The 17,215-nt window shown below is 36.1% G+C and overlaps 1 protein-coding gene across 1 annotated transcript in view; it reads left to right on the forward strand.

Annotated features, from left to right (window-relative positions):
* LOC144437594 (neural-cadherin-like) overlaps positions 1-17,215 on the forward strand; it is a 71,870-nt gene that overhangs the window by 24,627 nt on the left and 30,028 nt on the right. The window contains exons 3-13 of the mRNA XM_078126563.1: positions 1,643-1,871; positions 3,725-3,944; positions 7,742-7,853; positions 8,317-8,709; positions 9,833-10,065; positions 10,777-11,050; positions 11,740-11,912; positions 14,159-14,511; positions 14,957-15,164; positions 15,866-16,064; positions 16,434-16,577. Coding sequence (XP_077982689.1) covers positions 1,643-1,871; positions 3,725-3,944; positions 7,742-7,853; positions 8,317-8,709; positions 9,833-10,065; positions 10,777-11,050; positions 11,740-11,912; positions 14,159-14,511; positions 14,957-15,164; positions 15,866-16,064; positions 16,434-16,577 — 2,538 coding nt within the window. The remainder of the gene's footprint in view (positions 1-1,642; positions 1,872-3,724; positions 3,945-7,741; positions 7,854-8,316; positions 8,710-9,832; positions 10,066-10,776; positions 11,051-11,739; positions 11,913-14,158; positions 14,512-14,956; positions 15,165-15,865; positions 16,065-16,433; positions 16,578-17,215) is intronic.

The raw sequence follows: 17,215 nt of genomic DNA on the forward strand, positions 1-17,215 counted from the left end.
GGGCGCTCTATGTCAGTTAGTGTAACAAAAAATTTACATACTTGCTATCCCCTTCCCTTCCAACCCCTCCCTCCTCACAAGTAATTGCCACTGTGGATGTTGGGAATAAAATGTGTTAGAATTTTGCAAATGTAAGCCATGATAATGAACATGTAATCATTGCACATTTTGAGGCAAGTACATTAATTTGTATAAAATTCATCTAAGAATTCACTGTCCCTTTGAAATTATAGCAAGATACATGACAAACATTGTCAACTGTTACAATGTCCCCCTGCATCTATTTAAACTAGTACCAAGCATGTATAAGAAGTTGTATACATTTGGCGATTCTCACTGTATTACCGGTGTGAAACCATAGAGAAAACACTTGTCACATAGGCATCAGTCATTCAGTGCACTGTGAACAGACTATATATATATCAATGGAAAAAACCCTACACTGTCATTTTCATGATACATCGACGAAAAAAAAAAAAATCACTTTAACTTAGTCATGGTTTACATCCATGTAAGCAAAGAAACCACACTGACATATTCATAATACATTGTTGTAAAGAAAAGACATTCACTTTGTCATGGTACATCTATGTAAACAGAAAAACATACTGTGACACATTCATGATACATAGTGAAAAAAAACACCATTCTCACTTAGTCATGGTGCATCCATGTAAGCTAAAAAACCACTGTGACACATTCATGATACATTGGTGAATAGAAAGTTGTGTACACAGATGTTCTATAATAATAGCAGTAACTAATCATTAATATCAAGGGATAATCACATCACATTTCGTTTTAATCTGGGTTTTTTATCAATATAATGGGTATAATCACATCAAGTAAATGACAAATGTACACAAACAAAATACATTTTTCATTTTTTTTTATGAATCTGATGTTATATTTATGACACACAAATTTTATTGATGAGAATTTTAATGTGCTAATTAAACAGAAATAGCAAGTACTTTATATTTTACACTAAACAATTATTGTTGATGACTTTTTCATTTGCAAATTAATCATATTCAGTCTCTGGGATTTGTACTGAATTTAAATTAATGATAATTTGTTATGATTTGTTTTGTGTAATAAATCATATATGATAAATATATGATAAATCATTGTAGTACTAGATAATGAGAGATAGTAAAGTTAATGTCATGTGTTTTATGACAGTTGAGCTACTTTATATGATATTTTTTACTGAAAAAATTAGTACCGGGTAATTTTCATTATGAGATACTTAAAGGCTGGATTTCGATTCCATGTTCTCAGATTAGTGTTATCTTTTCAGTGGGGCTACAAGGAATACATAGGGTGATTCTTTTGTTCTGGATCAAGTTTTTCTTTAGCTTTGCCAGTGAAACAATTTCCATACCTAAATGTTAATCCTTTTTGAACCTTTGAAAGGAGTGGTCAAGCCAAGCGCAGTTCACCATCTATTTTATTAATTTGCATATTGTATGTCTGTAACCAGGTGGTCAATTTTTTTTGCATACTTATTAGTTAAACCAGTAGCAGTAATAGTTGTCATATCAGTTAAAATTGTTAGGATAATTTAGAATTATTTGAATCCAAATACAGTTATCACACTGTTAATGGCAGATTTTGCATATTTTATCTATTTAACCAGGTGGTGAAGGTTTATTTGAGGTGAATCCAACTACAGGTGTCATTCGTACAAGGTTACAACCAGGACAGCGTTACCAGGAAGGAAAGGAATACTTGCTAAGAGTGAGAGCTACTGACGGTACTAACTATGGTCCGTTGGCTACTATATCCATCATTGCTGGTAGGAGACCCCCACAGTTCAAGAAAGAGAGATACAGTGTAGAAGTGGCTGAGAACACTGCTGGTTATGGGTAAGAATAAGCAATGAGAAATGAAATGAGATTTGAAGATAATCTTGGACAGAAGGTCAGATTTTTCTGCTAGTCTGTCATGGGGGGTCACTCTAGACACTTAAATAACTTGGGTCTTAACCAGACTTTAACAAATTAAGTGTGAAGAGTTTAAGTTAGTCCAGAGTTGGCATAGGTAACATGCAGTATAAGGTGAGAGGTTTAAGTTGGAATTAGGTTTTAAGCCACAGGCTTAACTTTAGAGTGTGAATGTATTTTGGCCGATAGTAGTCACAGTTTATGTCAGTGGTCTGTGGTCCCAGTAATAAGACCTTAGTATATAATGAAAGTCAGAAAAGTAGAGACTTTTGTGAGTGAGATAATTGCCATCAAGGCTAAGTACACAAAGACTCTCAGCAAAATAATCCCTTTATATTTGTAAGTAGATAACTGTGCCAGGTTATACTCAGTGTGTGTAATCATGCACACATAAGGACATATTGCAAGTTGAAGAAGAAATCTCAAACAGCTAGTAACTTCTTTTGAGTGGATCTCCCAGAGTGATCTCTCTATTGTTGTCAAGTGGTTGTCATGGTTGAAGCACTGTCAAGTATCTTATAGGTTGCTGTGTATATAGCAATATCACTGTATGAAGTGTCCCCCACCAAAAACAAAACAAAAAAACTCCACACACACCTGATCTTAGCCCAATCTTAGCAATAAGGGTAGTCACCTTGGAAAGTTTTTTGAATAGAAGTAGTCTGACCACACACATTGTACATTTGTGAACTTATTTATTTTACTTGCTGCATTTATCTTAATTGCGGAGCAAATATTGTGTGTGCCACATAGTGAGTTTTGTTGTCGTAGTTGCTTACAGAGCAAGTGACTGTGGTGTCTGCACCCACATCTTAACTGATGGTCTTAGTATACCAGAAACAAAACACTTGGTCGGGGGGGGGGGGGGGGGGGGGGGGTCTGGTGATGATTTTCTCTGTATTCTATCACTTTAAGATATGCAAAAATAAAGGCCATGTTTTCTCTCAGCAAGAAACAAAGGAAATAAGGTGTGGCAATTGATACAAGGCATGACTTTTGAATTAGAAACAATAGTTAAGCTCTGTAGATAGGAAAAGGATTTGAGTCTCTCTTGTAATCAGTTAAAGTTTCCAGATGTTGCCAGGATTTCCTTTGTATGACAGACAGAAAACAGAAAAGGGATAACTTGGGATAACTCTTGTGCAGTATATATCAGAAATGTGTCCTGCATTGTTAGAAAGAGATGCCATAGATGTAAAAATCTAGACTGGATGAGAACAGTTAACAGGAGTGTCTCTGCAAACTTAGTCATTCATGCCATACATGCTATCAACCAGTAGTCAACCTGATAGGGCTGAACAATGTGGTGTACATGTATCTTACAGTCTACTGTAAACTATATTACAAATATAAATTAATTAACCAGACTAGGCTGAATGAGAGTAGCTAAAACACTTTAAAACTTCACTTAGCTTGGTAGTCAAACTCTCCTGTAAACAAGACTTAACCAAGTCACCGTGAAATGACTCATGGACCCACGCTTAACTAGGCTTGGTCAGATTTGACTGGGTTAATGTAAACTAAACAAAACCGAATTCAACAAAACTACATTTTGAATGCCGTTTTCATTCAGGATTGAATGAAAAATTGTCATTGTTATATATATATATATTTTTTATATTTAATATCAGCATAATGATGAATATGGCAAACTGAAATATTTGATAATATTTGCATACCAGCTGTGTATTTGCAGCCATAGTAAGAAATGTTTTATTGAATATTGTTTCAACTATGTGTAAAATACTGATATGACATTATTTTCTCATCCACAGCTTGGTTCGTGTTGAAGCTATTTCTTTCAGTAAGAAAACAATCAGCTATGAATTCACCAACTCTCAGATTACATCAGGTTCAACTTACTTCACCATCAACAGTGCATCAGGACAAATTACACTGACCAGAGCATTAGACTATGAACAGGGACCTAGAAGTTATTCTCTGGTAGTGAAAGCACAGGAATCTGGTACTGATGGACTCTCTAGTACAGTAATTGTAAGTATTAAATATGTAATTCCGAATAGCTGGGAAGCCATTCTGTCCAGTTTTACAAATTGAAACAACACAAATGATATGGTCAGTATGTCCAGTTAGCGTGGTGAAATTGTGCTGTCCAAAATTCAAAAGCTGGGAAGCCATGTTGTCCAGTTTTACAAATTGAAACAACACAAATGACATAGTATGTCAAGTTAGCATGGTGAAATCATGCAGGTCTTGTTTTACATAGGGAAACATAAATATGTCCTATAGTGATGTTTGATTTTTGGCTATTGTTATTAATAATAATAATATTATTATTATTAACACTTAATATGGACTCTAAATCCAGAGAACAAAAACAAACAAACACATTACATCACAGCAGGAGACATTTCCATGACAACTTGAGGGAAGATTTTATAAATAACATGTGCTGTTTTCCTTATGGGGTTTGGCCTATTGTGTGAGGTTTTACAATATTTATTAAGATACCTGAGGCAGTCTGTAGAAGTTATTAATGTAGCAGGTGATTTGGTGAGGTAAATCGGTGAAGGAAATCACTGAGGTCTCATTGTGTGCAGTATGAACATTGCAGAGAATACTAATACTACAAACATACTACAAATAAATCGCGTAATACCATTAATTTTAAATAAATAATAATAATATTAATAACAGTAATTATCCCATTTATTCAGTCTTTAACTACCTATTAAGTAAATAGGTTTAGTTATGGTTAAACTAAATTAGATCATGGCATATTACTGCCAGAATTATATAACATGTGTAAACAGATAGCTTATATCAGTAAACAGTTATTATACAAATGTTATGGTCTCCCTAACAAGGCTGTGATAAACTTGACCTTTGAGCAGCCCTGACCTGAGCCAGTGTCCACAATATTGTACATATTTAACCAGAATATTGCTTTTTGCTATTACTTAGATTGTAAGGAAATTATAATTCAATAAGTTAGTATCATTTCCTCACATTCCTAGCCACCTTGTGGAGAGGAAATAAGAAATGAAGGAATTTCAACACTGAATCTTGATTGTCAATTTTCTGTATTTTTGTTTGTTTCAGTCATTAAGTATAGTAGGAAGATCCCGATCCCCTGTACAAACACTTTTGCTTGACAGTGTCATATTACCAAAACAAGTCAGTTCAATATGTTGAATCAGATAGGCAAGCCAATTGGCTAGATCGCCCCACCCACTGTAACACCTGGTAGAAACATTTTTTTAGCAAATAAACTTTTTTAAAATTGCAGCTAGACTTTGTTTCTTCATCCTGCGTACTCATAGAAGCTACCCTATGGAATGAATTTGATTGAGTTTCTCGTCCATGCAACTCAGTGAAGTTTACCTAGTCTAGGTACCTGGTCTCTAACTACATGATGTGAGTGGAGGAGTAAATCAATACCGTATAGGGACTAGACTAAGTTTATCCAGCACCCATGTCACTTAGAAAATGTCTACATCCTACCAAACACATTTACTCAGTACTAGTGACTAAATGATTTATCTAACTGCACAAAGGAATTCCATCATTGTCAGGGTAGTGCCGAGATATCAAAGATTAGATTTAATAACTTGTAAAGTTACATATTAGCAAGGTTGACCCTTACCTACAAGGCATGTTACTGAACAAACTAATGCTGTCTACTTAAGTTAAACATTAATCAAATTTTCCTCTTATAACCATATGCTGGTAGACCGAGAAGGAATTTTCATTCATTTTGTTTTATTTTACAAGGTTAGTTTTTTTTACCTCTATTGAACTCATTTCATGGTTACTTGAATTTCTAGGTAGCCCAGGACAGACTAAATAATCGAAAACATGAGCTATGGCCACTAGTAGCTAAGATTTGCTACAAGCTGTCAAACTAAAACGAATTAGTTACATTGTAAGCTATTAGTTACAAGTTAACCCAGCTGCTTACTAGTTTCCATGGTGCATTAGACAAACAATAAATGAGGAATCTACACATCCTTTTCAATATTTAATGACACTAATTTTCAAATTATTAAGATAGATGAGCCATTACCTATCGATTCATGCAACTTGTACGGCAGATGTTTGTGAATTACCATCAATTTGAAGTAAGAGAATGTAGTCATTATAACAGGTAAAAACGTAACCCACCTGTCATAGGAAATGAAAGCAGGTCTGGTTTTTTATAAAAAAAAACACAGCAATTGACTCAGTCATTAAAACTGCCCCAGGGTAGTTTCTTAGCCACGATCTCTGAATTGGGTACAGATGTTTGCAGGTAATGGCCTTAATTAAAAATCCAGTTTAACTGCAAGCCATTGTTGTTTTCTTATTTAAAGGTAGTAAAATTGATTCTTGATGACTTGAAATGAGAAGAAATACAATTGAAATCACAGACTGTTTTGCGTAATTATGGTTTAATTACCTTTTAATGTTAAGATTTATAACCATGAAACAAATGGTTGGACAATTGAAACTTGGTATCATATGGCTCAGAGTTTGTTGTACAAAAGACTGCAAAGGTCTCTCTTGCTAATAGCAAACACAGATTAGTCAAGAAGTGAAAGGACACAGCTGTCATTGTTTTAGCACAACTCTTTATTGAGTCTCTAGACTTTACTGGGTCATTCAGAGGCATATTAAAATGGTTATACCATTTGATTAAACTTGTCTTAGCTGTATGAGTGTCATACATTTGGACTTGACCAAACAATGTGAGTTTTCCCCGAGCACTCCTGTTTTTAATCTAGATGCTATTCGTGGCATTGAATGTCAAGATCTCTCTTTTTTAGTCTAGTGCTATCTGTGGCATCAAATCTCAAAATCTCTCTCTAGTCTAGTGCTATCCGTGGCATTGAATCTCAAAATTTCTCTCTGGTCTAGTGCTATCTGTGGCATCAATCTCAAGATCTCTCTTTAGTCTCGTGCTGTCCGTGGCATTGAATCTCAAAATCTCTCTTTAGTCTAGTGCTATCTGTGGCATCAAATCTCAAAATCTCTTGTTAGTCTAGTGCTATCTGTGGCATCAAATCTCAAAATCTCTCCTCAGTGTAGTGCTATCCGTGGAATTGAATCTCAGAATCTTTCTCTGTAAAGAGATGATTCGATACCCTGTGTAGCATCTAGACAACTCTTGTTTGCTCCTTCAAACCCATGAAGGGCGGCCTTCACTGGACTTCTTGAAACCAGTTGATAAAAATCGTCTAGTGTAAATGTATAAATGAGTAAGATGATCAGTATTATTATTATGAGTGTTGTAAATGTGTTCTCCAGTCAAGATATCTAAATTGGACATGGCTCTAGACTACGTACCACAAACTATAAATGAACAAATAGTCTAGCTATAGCTATAATAATAATAAGTGAAGCTCTGATGAAGTACATGCATGGGTGCAGAGTAGGCACACTTTGCCACCAGCATATTATTTCCGAAAGATAATAAAGGAGCCAACTGTGTTGTTTTCATAAGTATGTATGATATTTCTATTAATATGCAAAAGATAAAATCATTAATTCTAAGGGGAGCATTGGAATGTTATCATAAGAAGAATCCAATATGATTGATCACATCTGGGGCAATATTACTATTAGATGTTATTCCCCAATATGTTTCTTCATTTGGTCAAGGGAAATATGAGTGACCTAAGGGGCCTTGTCACTATGAGTTGCTAGATGCTAGTCACTGAGGACTGTCTAGGAAAGCCTTGACAAACAATATAAAAAAGCCAATGATTTATCATAGATAAGTTGAAGATTTCACTGACTGCCAATGTATTGACTTTCTAGTTACTGACTTTCATAATACCCTTGCGTTATAGGTTGTAGTAACAGTGATAGACAGAAATGACTGTACACCAAGGTTTGAACAGAGTTTGTACAGCATCAGAGACCTGCCTGAAGATACTCCTACTAACCATGTTATTGTCAGAGGTAAGGATACTTCAGTGAAATTATACCACCATATACACACACTGTCAGTCAATCTTGCAAAAATGAATTAACGCAATATAGTCAATGAAAGTTATGTCAAAGGAAATGTAAAAAACAAATTAAACAGTCATGCATTATGTGATGAACAGTACATATTAACATTATGTAAAATGCAGAACATTAAGTTTTAGGGAGAGAATCCCTTTGACAAGTCAAGTGATGGTTTACATTTTGCTCCATTTCACGTAAATGCGAGAGCATGAACTGTAGACAGATATGTAGCTGTGCATATTTTTTCACTGTACTCTTCCGTCAACATGATGGCTGTGAAGGGCTAGCTTTAAAAAAAAAACAATACTATGCACAAATTTCTATAGATATAACTTTGGTAGGGTACAAATTTTCCCCTGTCTGTCTGTATTTTTATGTGTGTCTAACCCATAAAACTTTACTTCATTTCCAGTGTTGGCAACAGACTGCGATAGTGGTACCAATGCGCAAATTAGCTATGCAGTAGACAATGCTGACTTTGAAATTAACAACCTAGGAGAGATCCGACCTAAGACACAACTTGACTATGAGACCACTAATAGTTTGTATTCAGTCACGGCTACCGCTACTGATCATGGCTCACCAAGTAAAACTGGGACAGCTACCGTCAATATCCGAATTAAGAACCAGAATGATGAAGCACCACGATTCTCACAGAATACATACAGCTACTTTGTAGCAGAGAATGCACCAGCTGATTTCCAGGTGGCAACTGTCATAGCAACGGATCCTGATGGTGATGGTGTACAGTATAGTATCACAGCTGGTAATGGAGATGGAAATTTTGCCATCAATAGAAATACAGGTGGGTTTAGAGTAGACTGAGAGATTTGTTATTGTGTGCACTACTTTAATGTCTCCATACAGTGTTCAGTTTAACCCTTTCATTCCTAGAGACGACATTGGAATAAAAAGAAACTTGATTGTAAGAACATTTTCTAAAATTTAAGAATATTACTTCATTGGGAAGTAATATTTCTTGAATTCTGGTCTAAAATAAAGTTTATCTTTTTCCAAAAATTACAGAGAAACAAGAATTTTTGTTCAAAAATTTTGGCGGGAAAGTTTCTAGTCCTGAAAGGGTTATGGTTGTAGCAACAGCAATGATAGTCTTGTAGTAAGACCTTGGATCTGCACTTTTGGGGTTGCTGAACACCTCTGTCTAGGCGCAGTCGCTTTTATAGTAAGCAGAATAGCATGAGGGATCTAGTAGCTAGACTACGACAACGATGAATCTGTTATACTAGGTATAGCACTGACCTGTAACAATGACAGTGAGGTAAACTATGATTTAACTAATGTTGCTGGTGCAGAATCATTAGCTTACATGGTCATTGAGGCTTAACTCAAAAGAAATTCCAGCCAAAAAACAAGAATTGACATCAAGCGTCATGGATTTCGGTGGTGTAGGTGTTTTTCTATAATTTTCAGCTCCTTTATGTAGTGAATGACTTTTCAGTTTGGCATGCTAAAAACCTATGAAAGGCCACTGTGGGATTGGAATTAAACTTTGAGTATCAAAAACAGTTAGAGCTGTAGAAAAAAACCCAGGATGATCATATTTAATTCACTGATAGCATAGTGGTAATCAAAGACCATTGGACTCAAAACATTGGGGTTTTTAAGTCAGATCACTCTATGCCATGATATTTGGAACCTACCATAAATACCAAAGTTGTAAGAATTGTTGAATTGGTACTATGTGATGTTTTAGACATTTAAAAATGATATTTTTAGATGTTTAAAACGTGATATTTTAGACATTAAAAAATTATGTTTTAAGACATTAAAAACGTGATGCTTTTAGACGTTTACAGCGTGATGTTTTAGACATTTAAAAGGTGATTTTTTAAGACGTTAAAAAAAACTGATGTTTTAGACGTGCCTGTCACATTCACGAAACAACAACATTTTTGTTTTGTTTTCAGGTGTGATTACTTTAACTCGTAACCCAACCCTGGATCAAGCCTCATATATCTTAAATGTGACAGCTACTGATGATGATCAGTGCTGTGATAGATTGGGTCGTAGACATTCAAGTCAAGCCATTGTAGTGATTGGTGTGAATGATGTCAACAACAATAGACCAATATTTCCAAACTGTGATACTTATGAACCTAAAGTGGCTGAAAATTTACCTGATGGAACTATTGTGATACAGGTACAGTAGTAATATTACTATGGAAATCAAGCTATTGGTAAACTTTACTACTATGGAAATCGAGCTATCGGTAAACTTTACTACTATGGAAATCAAGCTATAGGCAAACTAAGATAACACAAACTTTACTACTACGGAAATCAAGCTATAGGCAAACTAAGATAACACAAACTTTACTAATGTGGAAATCAAGCTATAGGCAAACTAAGATAAACGCAAACTTTACTACTGTGGAAATCAACCTATAGGCACACACTACTACTATGGAAATCAAGCTATAGGCAAACTAAGATAAACACAAACTAAAACTATTGTTGTCACATGTGGATATTGGCAATATCAATGAATGTTGATGGAAGTACGTCCACAGTGTTTTTCTCAAGTGGCAACACATTCAGCCTCCTTCAGTGTTTACACTATCTTGATTACAGAGTGATTCTATCCATATGGCCAGGACACCCGCTATCATCCACTTGTGTAATCTACCACATGCAACAACATTATGAAATCAGAATTCATTGCATCTCGATAAGGTAACAAAGAATAAGGTCTTGTCAGTACGAAGACCTGAAACACTTCAGAAAATAAACAGAACTTTTTTTCAGTCAGCCATATTCTGGCAAGGTCTGACAGAGACAGAGCTCACCCTGAAATAATTTAGCATTCTTAAGTTTGAATATATAGACTTATTTTGTGTTGCTTATCTTCAAGGTGTCTGCTAGTGATGCTGATGTTGGCATTAATGGCCAAGTTCGGTACAATATTGTACGCCGAGAGACCGCAGCTTTGGATTTCCGCATTGATTCATATGATGGCACGATAAGAACTGCACGTAGATTTGACCGTGAAGAGAAACGCGTGTACGGTATCTCAGTGTCTGCTGTGGACCAAGCACCAAATCCTTTGATTGGCATTTGTCAACTGACCATTGAAATCACTGATGACAATGATAACTCACCACAGTTTGAACAAAGAAGTTATGAATGTAAGTTGATAGTTACAAAAATGGTACATATGAGCAAGGTGTTTCATCGACAAGACATGTTGCCGGTTACAAGATGCATCACAAGTCATACCATACAATGCCAATCTGTATGCAAGGGTTTGAACGTGCTACTACTCAGGGGATAGTTGTCACATACAGACTATACCTGGGTTTACCAGTAAAATCCTTCTGTTCATTGATGGCATTAGTCTTGGTTCTTTAAAATCACTCACAATTAAAGAGGTCAACATGAAACTGTTATTTCAAATGTAATAATGATAAAACAAGCCTAAAAATAACAATGTATGGGATGACGCCTCACGCAATGCATCTTGTAACCAAAGAATCATCCATAGCAGTATATATGTTGTCGTGATACTGATATTAATTGCAAGTAACACCATGCCCACTGAGCAAATGTTTGTGAATTCTCAAGTTAAACTCTGACATAGACAAGTTTTATCTTTACTTATTTAGAGAGTTTCAACTCTTTCTTATATGAATGATTTTAACTCGATCTCTACATCCATATGAAACCATGTCTCCTACAGAGCCAGAACAATTCAAAATTTAGTGAAGGCTCCTAATATTTAATACATACTTCATTGCACAGAAACATTGCATCATAATATTCTGTACTATTGATATGTAAATTGTAAAAGTTGTCATTTACTTTGATTTACGCATAGATCAATTACGTGAAGACACAGCGGTTGATACCAGGTTCTTACGTGTGGCTGCCCAAGATGCAGATTCTGGTACAAATGCAGTAATAACTTACTCCTTGTCCAGAACGGATTTCTTTGATGTAGATTCTACTACAGGATGGGTTTATGTCAAACAGGCCCTGTATATATCACAGGTAAGATAACTATACATCCCATATACACTTCCTAGGTGTCAATACATCCCTCAACATACCCCCTTTGTTAGTCCTTTTAAATCGTTAAAAACCCACTGTAATCTAACTTAGACATCATTGATTACTGTACATCCCATACACTTCCTAGATGTCAATACATCCCTCAACATACCCCCTTTGTTAGTCCTTTTAAACCCTAAAAAACCCACTGCAATCTAACTTAGACATCATTGATTACTGTACATCCCATACACTTCCTAGATGTCAATACATCCCTCAACATACCCCCTTTATTCGTCCTTTTAAACCCTTAACCCTTTCACCACCAATGGCCTCATGGGATTGTGTGTTGTCCACCAGCCCCCTCACTAACATAATGTGAGAGTGAGTGTGGTGTAATCAAACTGATATAAAAATACTTAGAGTTGCTTATTTTTTTAAAATAAGGTATCATTTGAATGGAAAATAAATTTTCTACATCATAGTAGCAAACACATAAATTCAAATATCATACACATAACCGAAATATGGATTAATGTAATAAAATATTAATAAAACAAGCATAGGTTGTTTATTTATTGACATATCACAAATAAACAAAATATTTATATTACAAACAAAATTCAAATTACCAACATTTATGTTCCTACAAAACTTCTGTATACTGGTTAAATGGTCAAAATCGGCGAAAATTTGTCAGAAAATGTTATTTTTAGTCGTAATAAATTTGAACGAAAATAATTAACGGCTCACTAATCCGATTACGACGCAATAGTCAGCCCCACACCGGCAATCAAAGGGACAAAAATATCTGAAGTCGTCGCCCCAATACCTTCTGAAAAATCAGTTTGTGTAATTATATATCATTATTTGACAGAACAACAAAAAATTATCACCAAATTTATCCTCAAAATCAGTAAAAAAATGCCCCCAAGTTGGTAGTTTATGAGTCCGAATCGGGACGCCAACGTGACGCTTTTCGCCGACATGTTTACCCACAAAAGCAAATCTGCAGTCGGGACTTTGAAGTTACGTTGCGATAATCTGATCCTTCCATATACTGCATCGAGTTCACGCAGCCATCTCCTTGTATAAAACATCGTATTCATAGTCAAAATTGAGTGGAAATTTCTACGAACAGCACCTTTATTTACATTGCAAACGATGTTAGGGGAGACAGATTTTGCTTCAGCGATGTTGAAATTTGAATTTTACATTGAAAAACTCGCGTAAAAAATCCGATCGGAAAATCGCCCATATCACGAGTAAGTTTCCCTCCACTGACCTCTACACACTGAGCTAATACAAATGCAAGTCATTATTGAGCCGTAACAAAAAGAAATAACACCAAAATAATCCACTATATAGCCCAAAATTACCCCCAGAACGTTAGCATGGGCGTCGGCACGGTCACAAGATTGCGTAAATTTGAACGACATTCAAAAATTCAACCGTAAACTGCCGTCGGCAGCTCACACGGCCTTAGCGGGAATTTGATGCTTACATACAAGTACAATGTGTTCCCATAGCTAAACACTTGTATTCAACGATGTATTTCAAGTCAAATTCTGTCAAAATATGCAAAGATAGCGAAATAATTTATATCGTAGGCCATGTTATGAGAGCCGTTAATTACTTCCGCCATGTTGAAATTCGATTTCGTGAGCGAAAAACGCACAAAAAATTACGATCGCTCGTCATTTGGATCGTACTCGAGATACCGTTCACTGTCATGCTTTCAAAATGGCTGTGTAGATAAACAAGGCTAATACGCATGTGTGGAACTAGTTATGGCAGCAATTTTTGCAGCAATAGCTGCCATTAAACGGCATAACGGCGAGGTAGGTGAATGAACTTTGGCGTTCCCGCAATAGCGGGAATTGGTGGGCGCCCTAGAGCGTTCCCGCAATAGCGGGAATTGGTGGTGAAAGGGTTAAAATTCCATTGTGATCTAATTTAGACATCAAAATATTGTTGATTTGTTGTACTGGATTGGTGTAATTCACACAGGCCCTTTATATGTATCACTGGTAAGATGACTATACATCATGTACACACCCACCGTGTCATGATTTTGCAATTCTGTTCAACTGCCATTTCTACATTGATTGTTCAGAGGATGGATGATAATGAAACAAGCCCAGTCCACCCTCACCCAAACGCATAAAATATTGCCAGTACCTGCACATAGTTTGAAATGAATATTGAAATTTAATGATATGTTTTCCAATTGACACTTTGCACAGGATGATAGAATCAACCTTGATGTGATTGCAACAGATATGGCAGGTCATATAGACGGTCGTACAGACAGAGTGCCACTGACTATAACCATCTCAAATGTAAACAACGAACCACCACAATGGGAGAGTGAGAGATACGGCCCCATCTATATTAGGGAGGATGCATCAACTGAAGATATCATAGCTACAGTGAAAGCCACGTCTGTTCTGAGTGATCCCCGTGTGACGTACAGTCTTGTGCAGGGTCAACGACCTGAAACGAACAATCCGATGAGATTCAAAATGATGACAAATAGAGAAGATAAGTCTGGAGAAATCCGAGTGTTTCATCAACTCGATTATGAAACCACTCCAAGGTTGGTAACTTTTGTGTATTTAGAAAGTAACATTTGTGGTTTATCAGATACCCAGTATCACAGCCACATTGCCTCAGTCTGTCGTAATTCAAAGGGGGATATCGTGCACACATGCACACTTTACCCAATTAGGGTTAGTTCTGCAAATAGGCAACTTGCAAACCCGCCATGTTGAATGTTGCATCATGGGAAATGTGATAATAAATACTAAGCTCAGTCCACAAAACCCATATCAGGTCCATAAAGGTTATTATTATTATTATTGTGCAGCTTTTTACTGGTGACACAGATACTTTTTGCAATATTTATAGTCGCTTGATTTTGAAAACAATCATTTGTAACTTTTCTAATCAGCACTTAAGTCTTTTAAAAAACTAAAGATGTAACATTTCATCTACAGCATTTACAATGTTGGTTATGTGTAACTCTATATTTCTCTTTCCAGATTTGACCTTCGTATCCGTGCTGTCAACGTTGCCCAGGTACCTCTAGCATCTTATGCTACGTTGGAAATCAACTTGATAGATGTCAATGATAATGTACCGATATTTTCATTACCAAACTATGCTGCTAATGTACCTGAGATGTCTCAACCCGGTACATTTGTCTTCCAAGTGTCGGCTGAAGATGCTGATGAGGGTGTAAATGCACAGGTAACAAATAGAACTATTCTCACCTTACATCAGACAGTTATAACGTATAGTAACACATTGTTATCATACAGCCATCAGTGATTGGCTTAGAACATGTCACATGGTATGGACTAGTGACCCATAGTGACCTCAATTTGCATAGACTGTGCACTAGTCATACTCTGTTTTCCCCTAGGGCAAAAGTCATACAACACAAGAATCTTTTTGGTGATTTGCTTTGACTGTGGAAAGAATAAGTGCCTGACGATATGATGCATTATAAAACACTTATTTTCTGGTCTTATTTGGGCACTATTAGATGTCATATTACCCTTCGTACTGTTATCAGCAACTATTTTGCTTGGCTTTCAACCTTGGGCAATAGTTGCTACATATCAGCCCGTAGACATCTATTAGTGCCCTCATAGCCAGGCAATAAGTGTATATTATTCCCCAATATTTTTCTTCATTCATAAAGGAAAATATGAGTGACCTAAGGGGCCTGGTCACAATGAGTCAACCATGAGTATCGTAAGTAAAATAGCAGAGGAACTGACAGGTCGAACTGGTCTCCCTACCATCCTTAACAAAAACAGTGTAATCACAAATCTTGAGGTACTGACAATGATCTCCCTCTCATATTGCCTGTCTTGGAGACATTACTTGTCTGTGAATATCTGTGAATCGTACAGTTTATTCCAATACACTGATTCTCTCCTCAGATTAAATATTCGATCATTGAAGACCAGGATTCTGATGACTGGCGTCATTTCAACATTGATGAGAACACTGGTCAGATCACCACCACGGAAAGATTTGACAGAGAAAGGAGAAGTTACTATCTAATTGAAGTAATGTCAGAAGATGGCGCTCCATCAGATAGACTTCATGACCCTGATAATCCAAATGCACCAAATACAGGTAAGCTGATGGCAATTGGTAAAAGTCACATAAGCTGTGCTGACAAAGTTTACCTGTAAATGTGAAAAGTTACGTTTACCTGACAACACTGCCCCCTCCCCTTACCAGGGTTCCGAAACAATAACAAATACACTGTAGCACCACCTTCCTTACCAGGGTTCCTAAACCATAGCACATACACTGTAGCACCCCCTTCCTTACCAGGATTCCTAAACCATAGCACATACACTGTAGCACCCCCTTTCTTACCAGGGTTCCTAAACCGTAGCAGATACACTTTAGCACCCCCCCTTTCTTACCAGGGTTCCTAAACCATAGCACATACACTGTAGCACTGCTGATAGAACTTTGTGTGTTTTCTAACTTTAGACTCTACAGCCATTCACATCACCATCAGTGACATCAATGACAACAGTCCAGAGTTTGATGACAATCAATATGTTATCAATATTGAAGAAGATAAAGAAGTCGGTTTCACCATCTCCACGGTAACAGCTATGGATGAAGATGAAGGTACTGTCCAATTCTTAACATCACACTGTATCATAGTTAACAGAAATATCACTCTTATCATTTAATTAAGGGGAAAACAGAAATTGTAAAATTAGATTTTATTTTATTTTTTAACATCAGGTACAGTGAGATAAATCTTAGTTTTATGTAAAGGGTTTGTTGAAAGAATCAAATATTGGTCTTCAACTTGGAAGTCTTTTTCATCATTTTGTATCCAAATGAAAGGTTACTTATATTTTACCCATCACTATCACTTGTTTAGTGACTAGTAGTCACTGGCAAAACTCCCACCATATTAACCGCTGCCATACTGTATTCTCATACGATTTGAATACAGTATGACATCATTTTATTCTTATATATTAGACTGCATTATCATAGCAGTTAATATGGTAGGAGTTTTGCCAGTGGCTGCTGGTTTTTGAACAAGTGACAGTGATGGGTAAAATATTTTATTTTGAAACAAAAATTACAAAAAATAGTTACAATTGGCAGACCATGTCCCTTTAATGCCTGATTTAAAAAAAATGTTTGTTTTCTGTGAAAGTATTCTGTGAGTTCAGGTGATACTTGTAATTAGGAGTGGATAAAGTATAAAATATTTAAAATGGGTGTCAAAGTTAAGAATCATTAATATA

The sequence above is a fragment of the Glandiceps talaboti genome, chromosome 7 (genome assembly GCF_964340395.1).
Source record: "Glandiceps talaboti chromosome 7, keGlaTala1.1, whole genome shotgun sequence".
NCBI lineage: Eukaryota > Metazoa > Hemichordata > Enteropneusta > Spengelidae > Glandiceps > Glandiceps talaboti.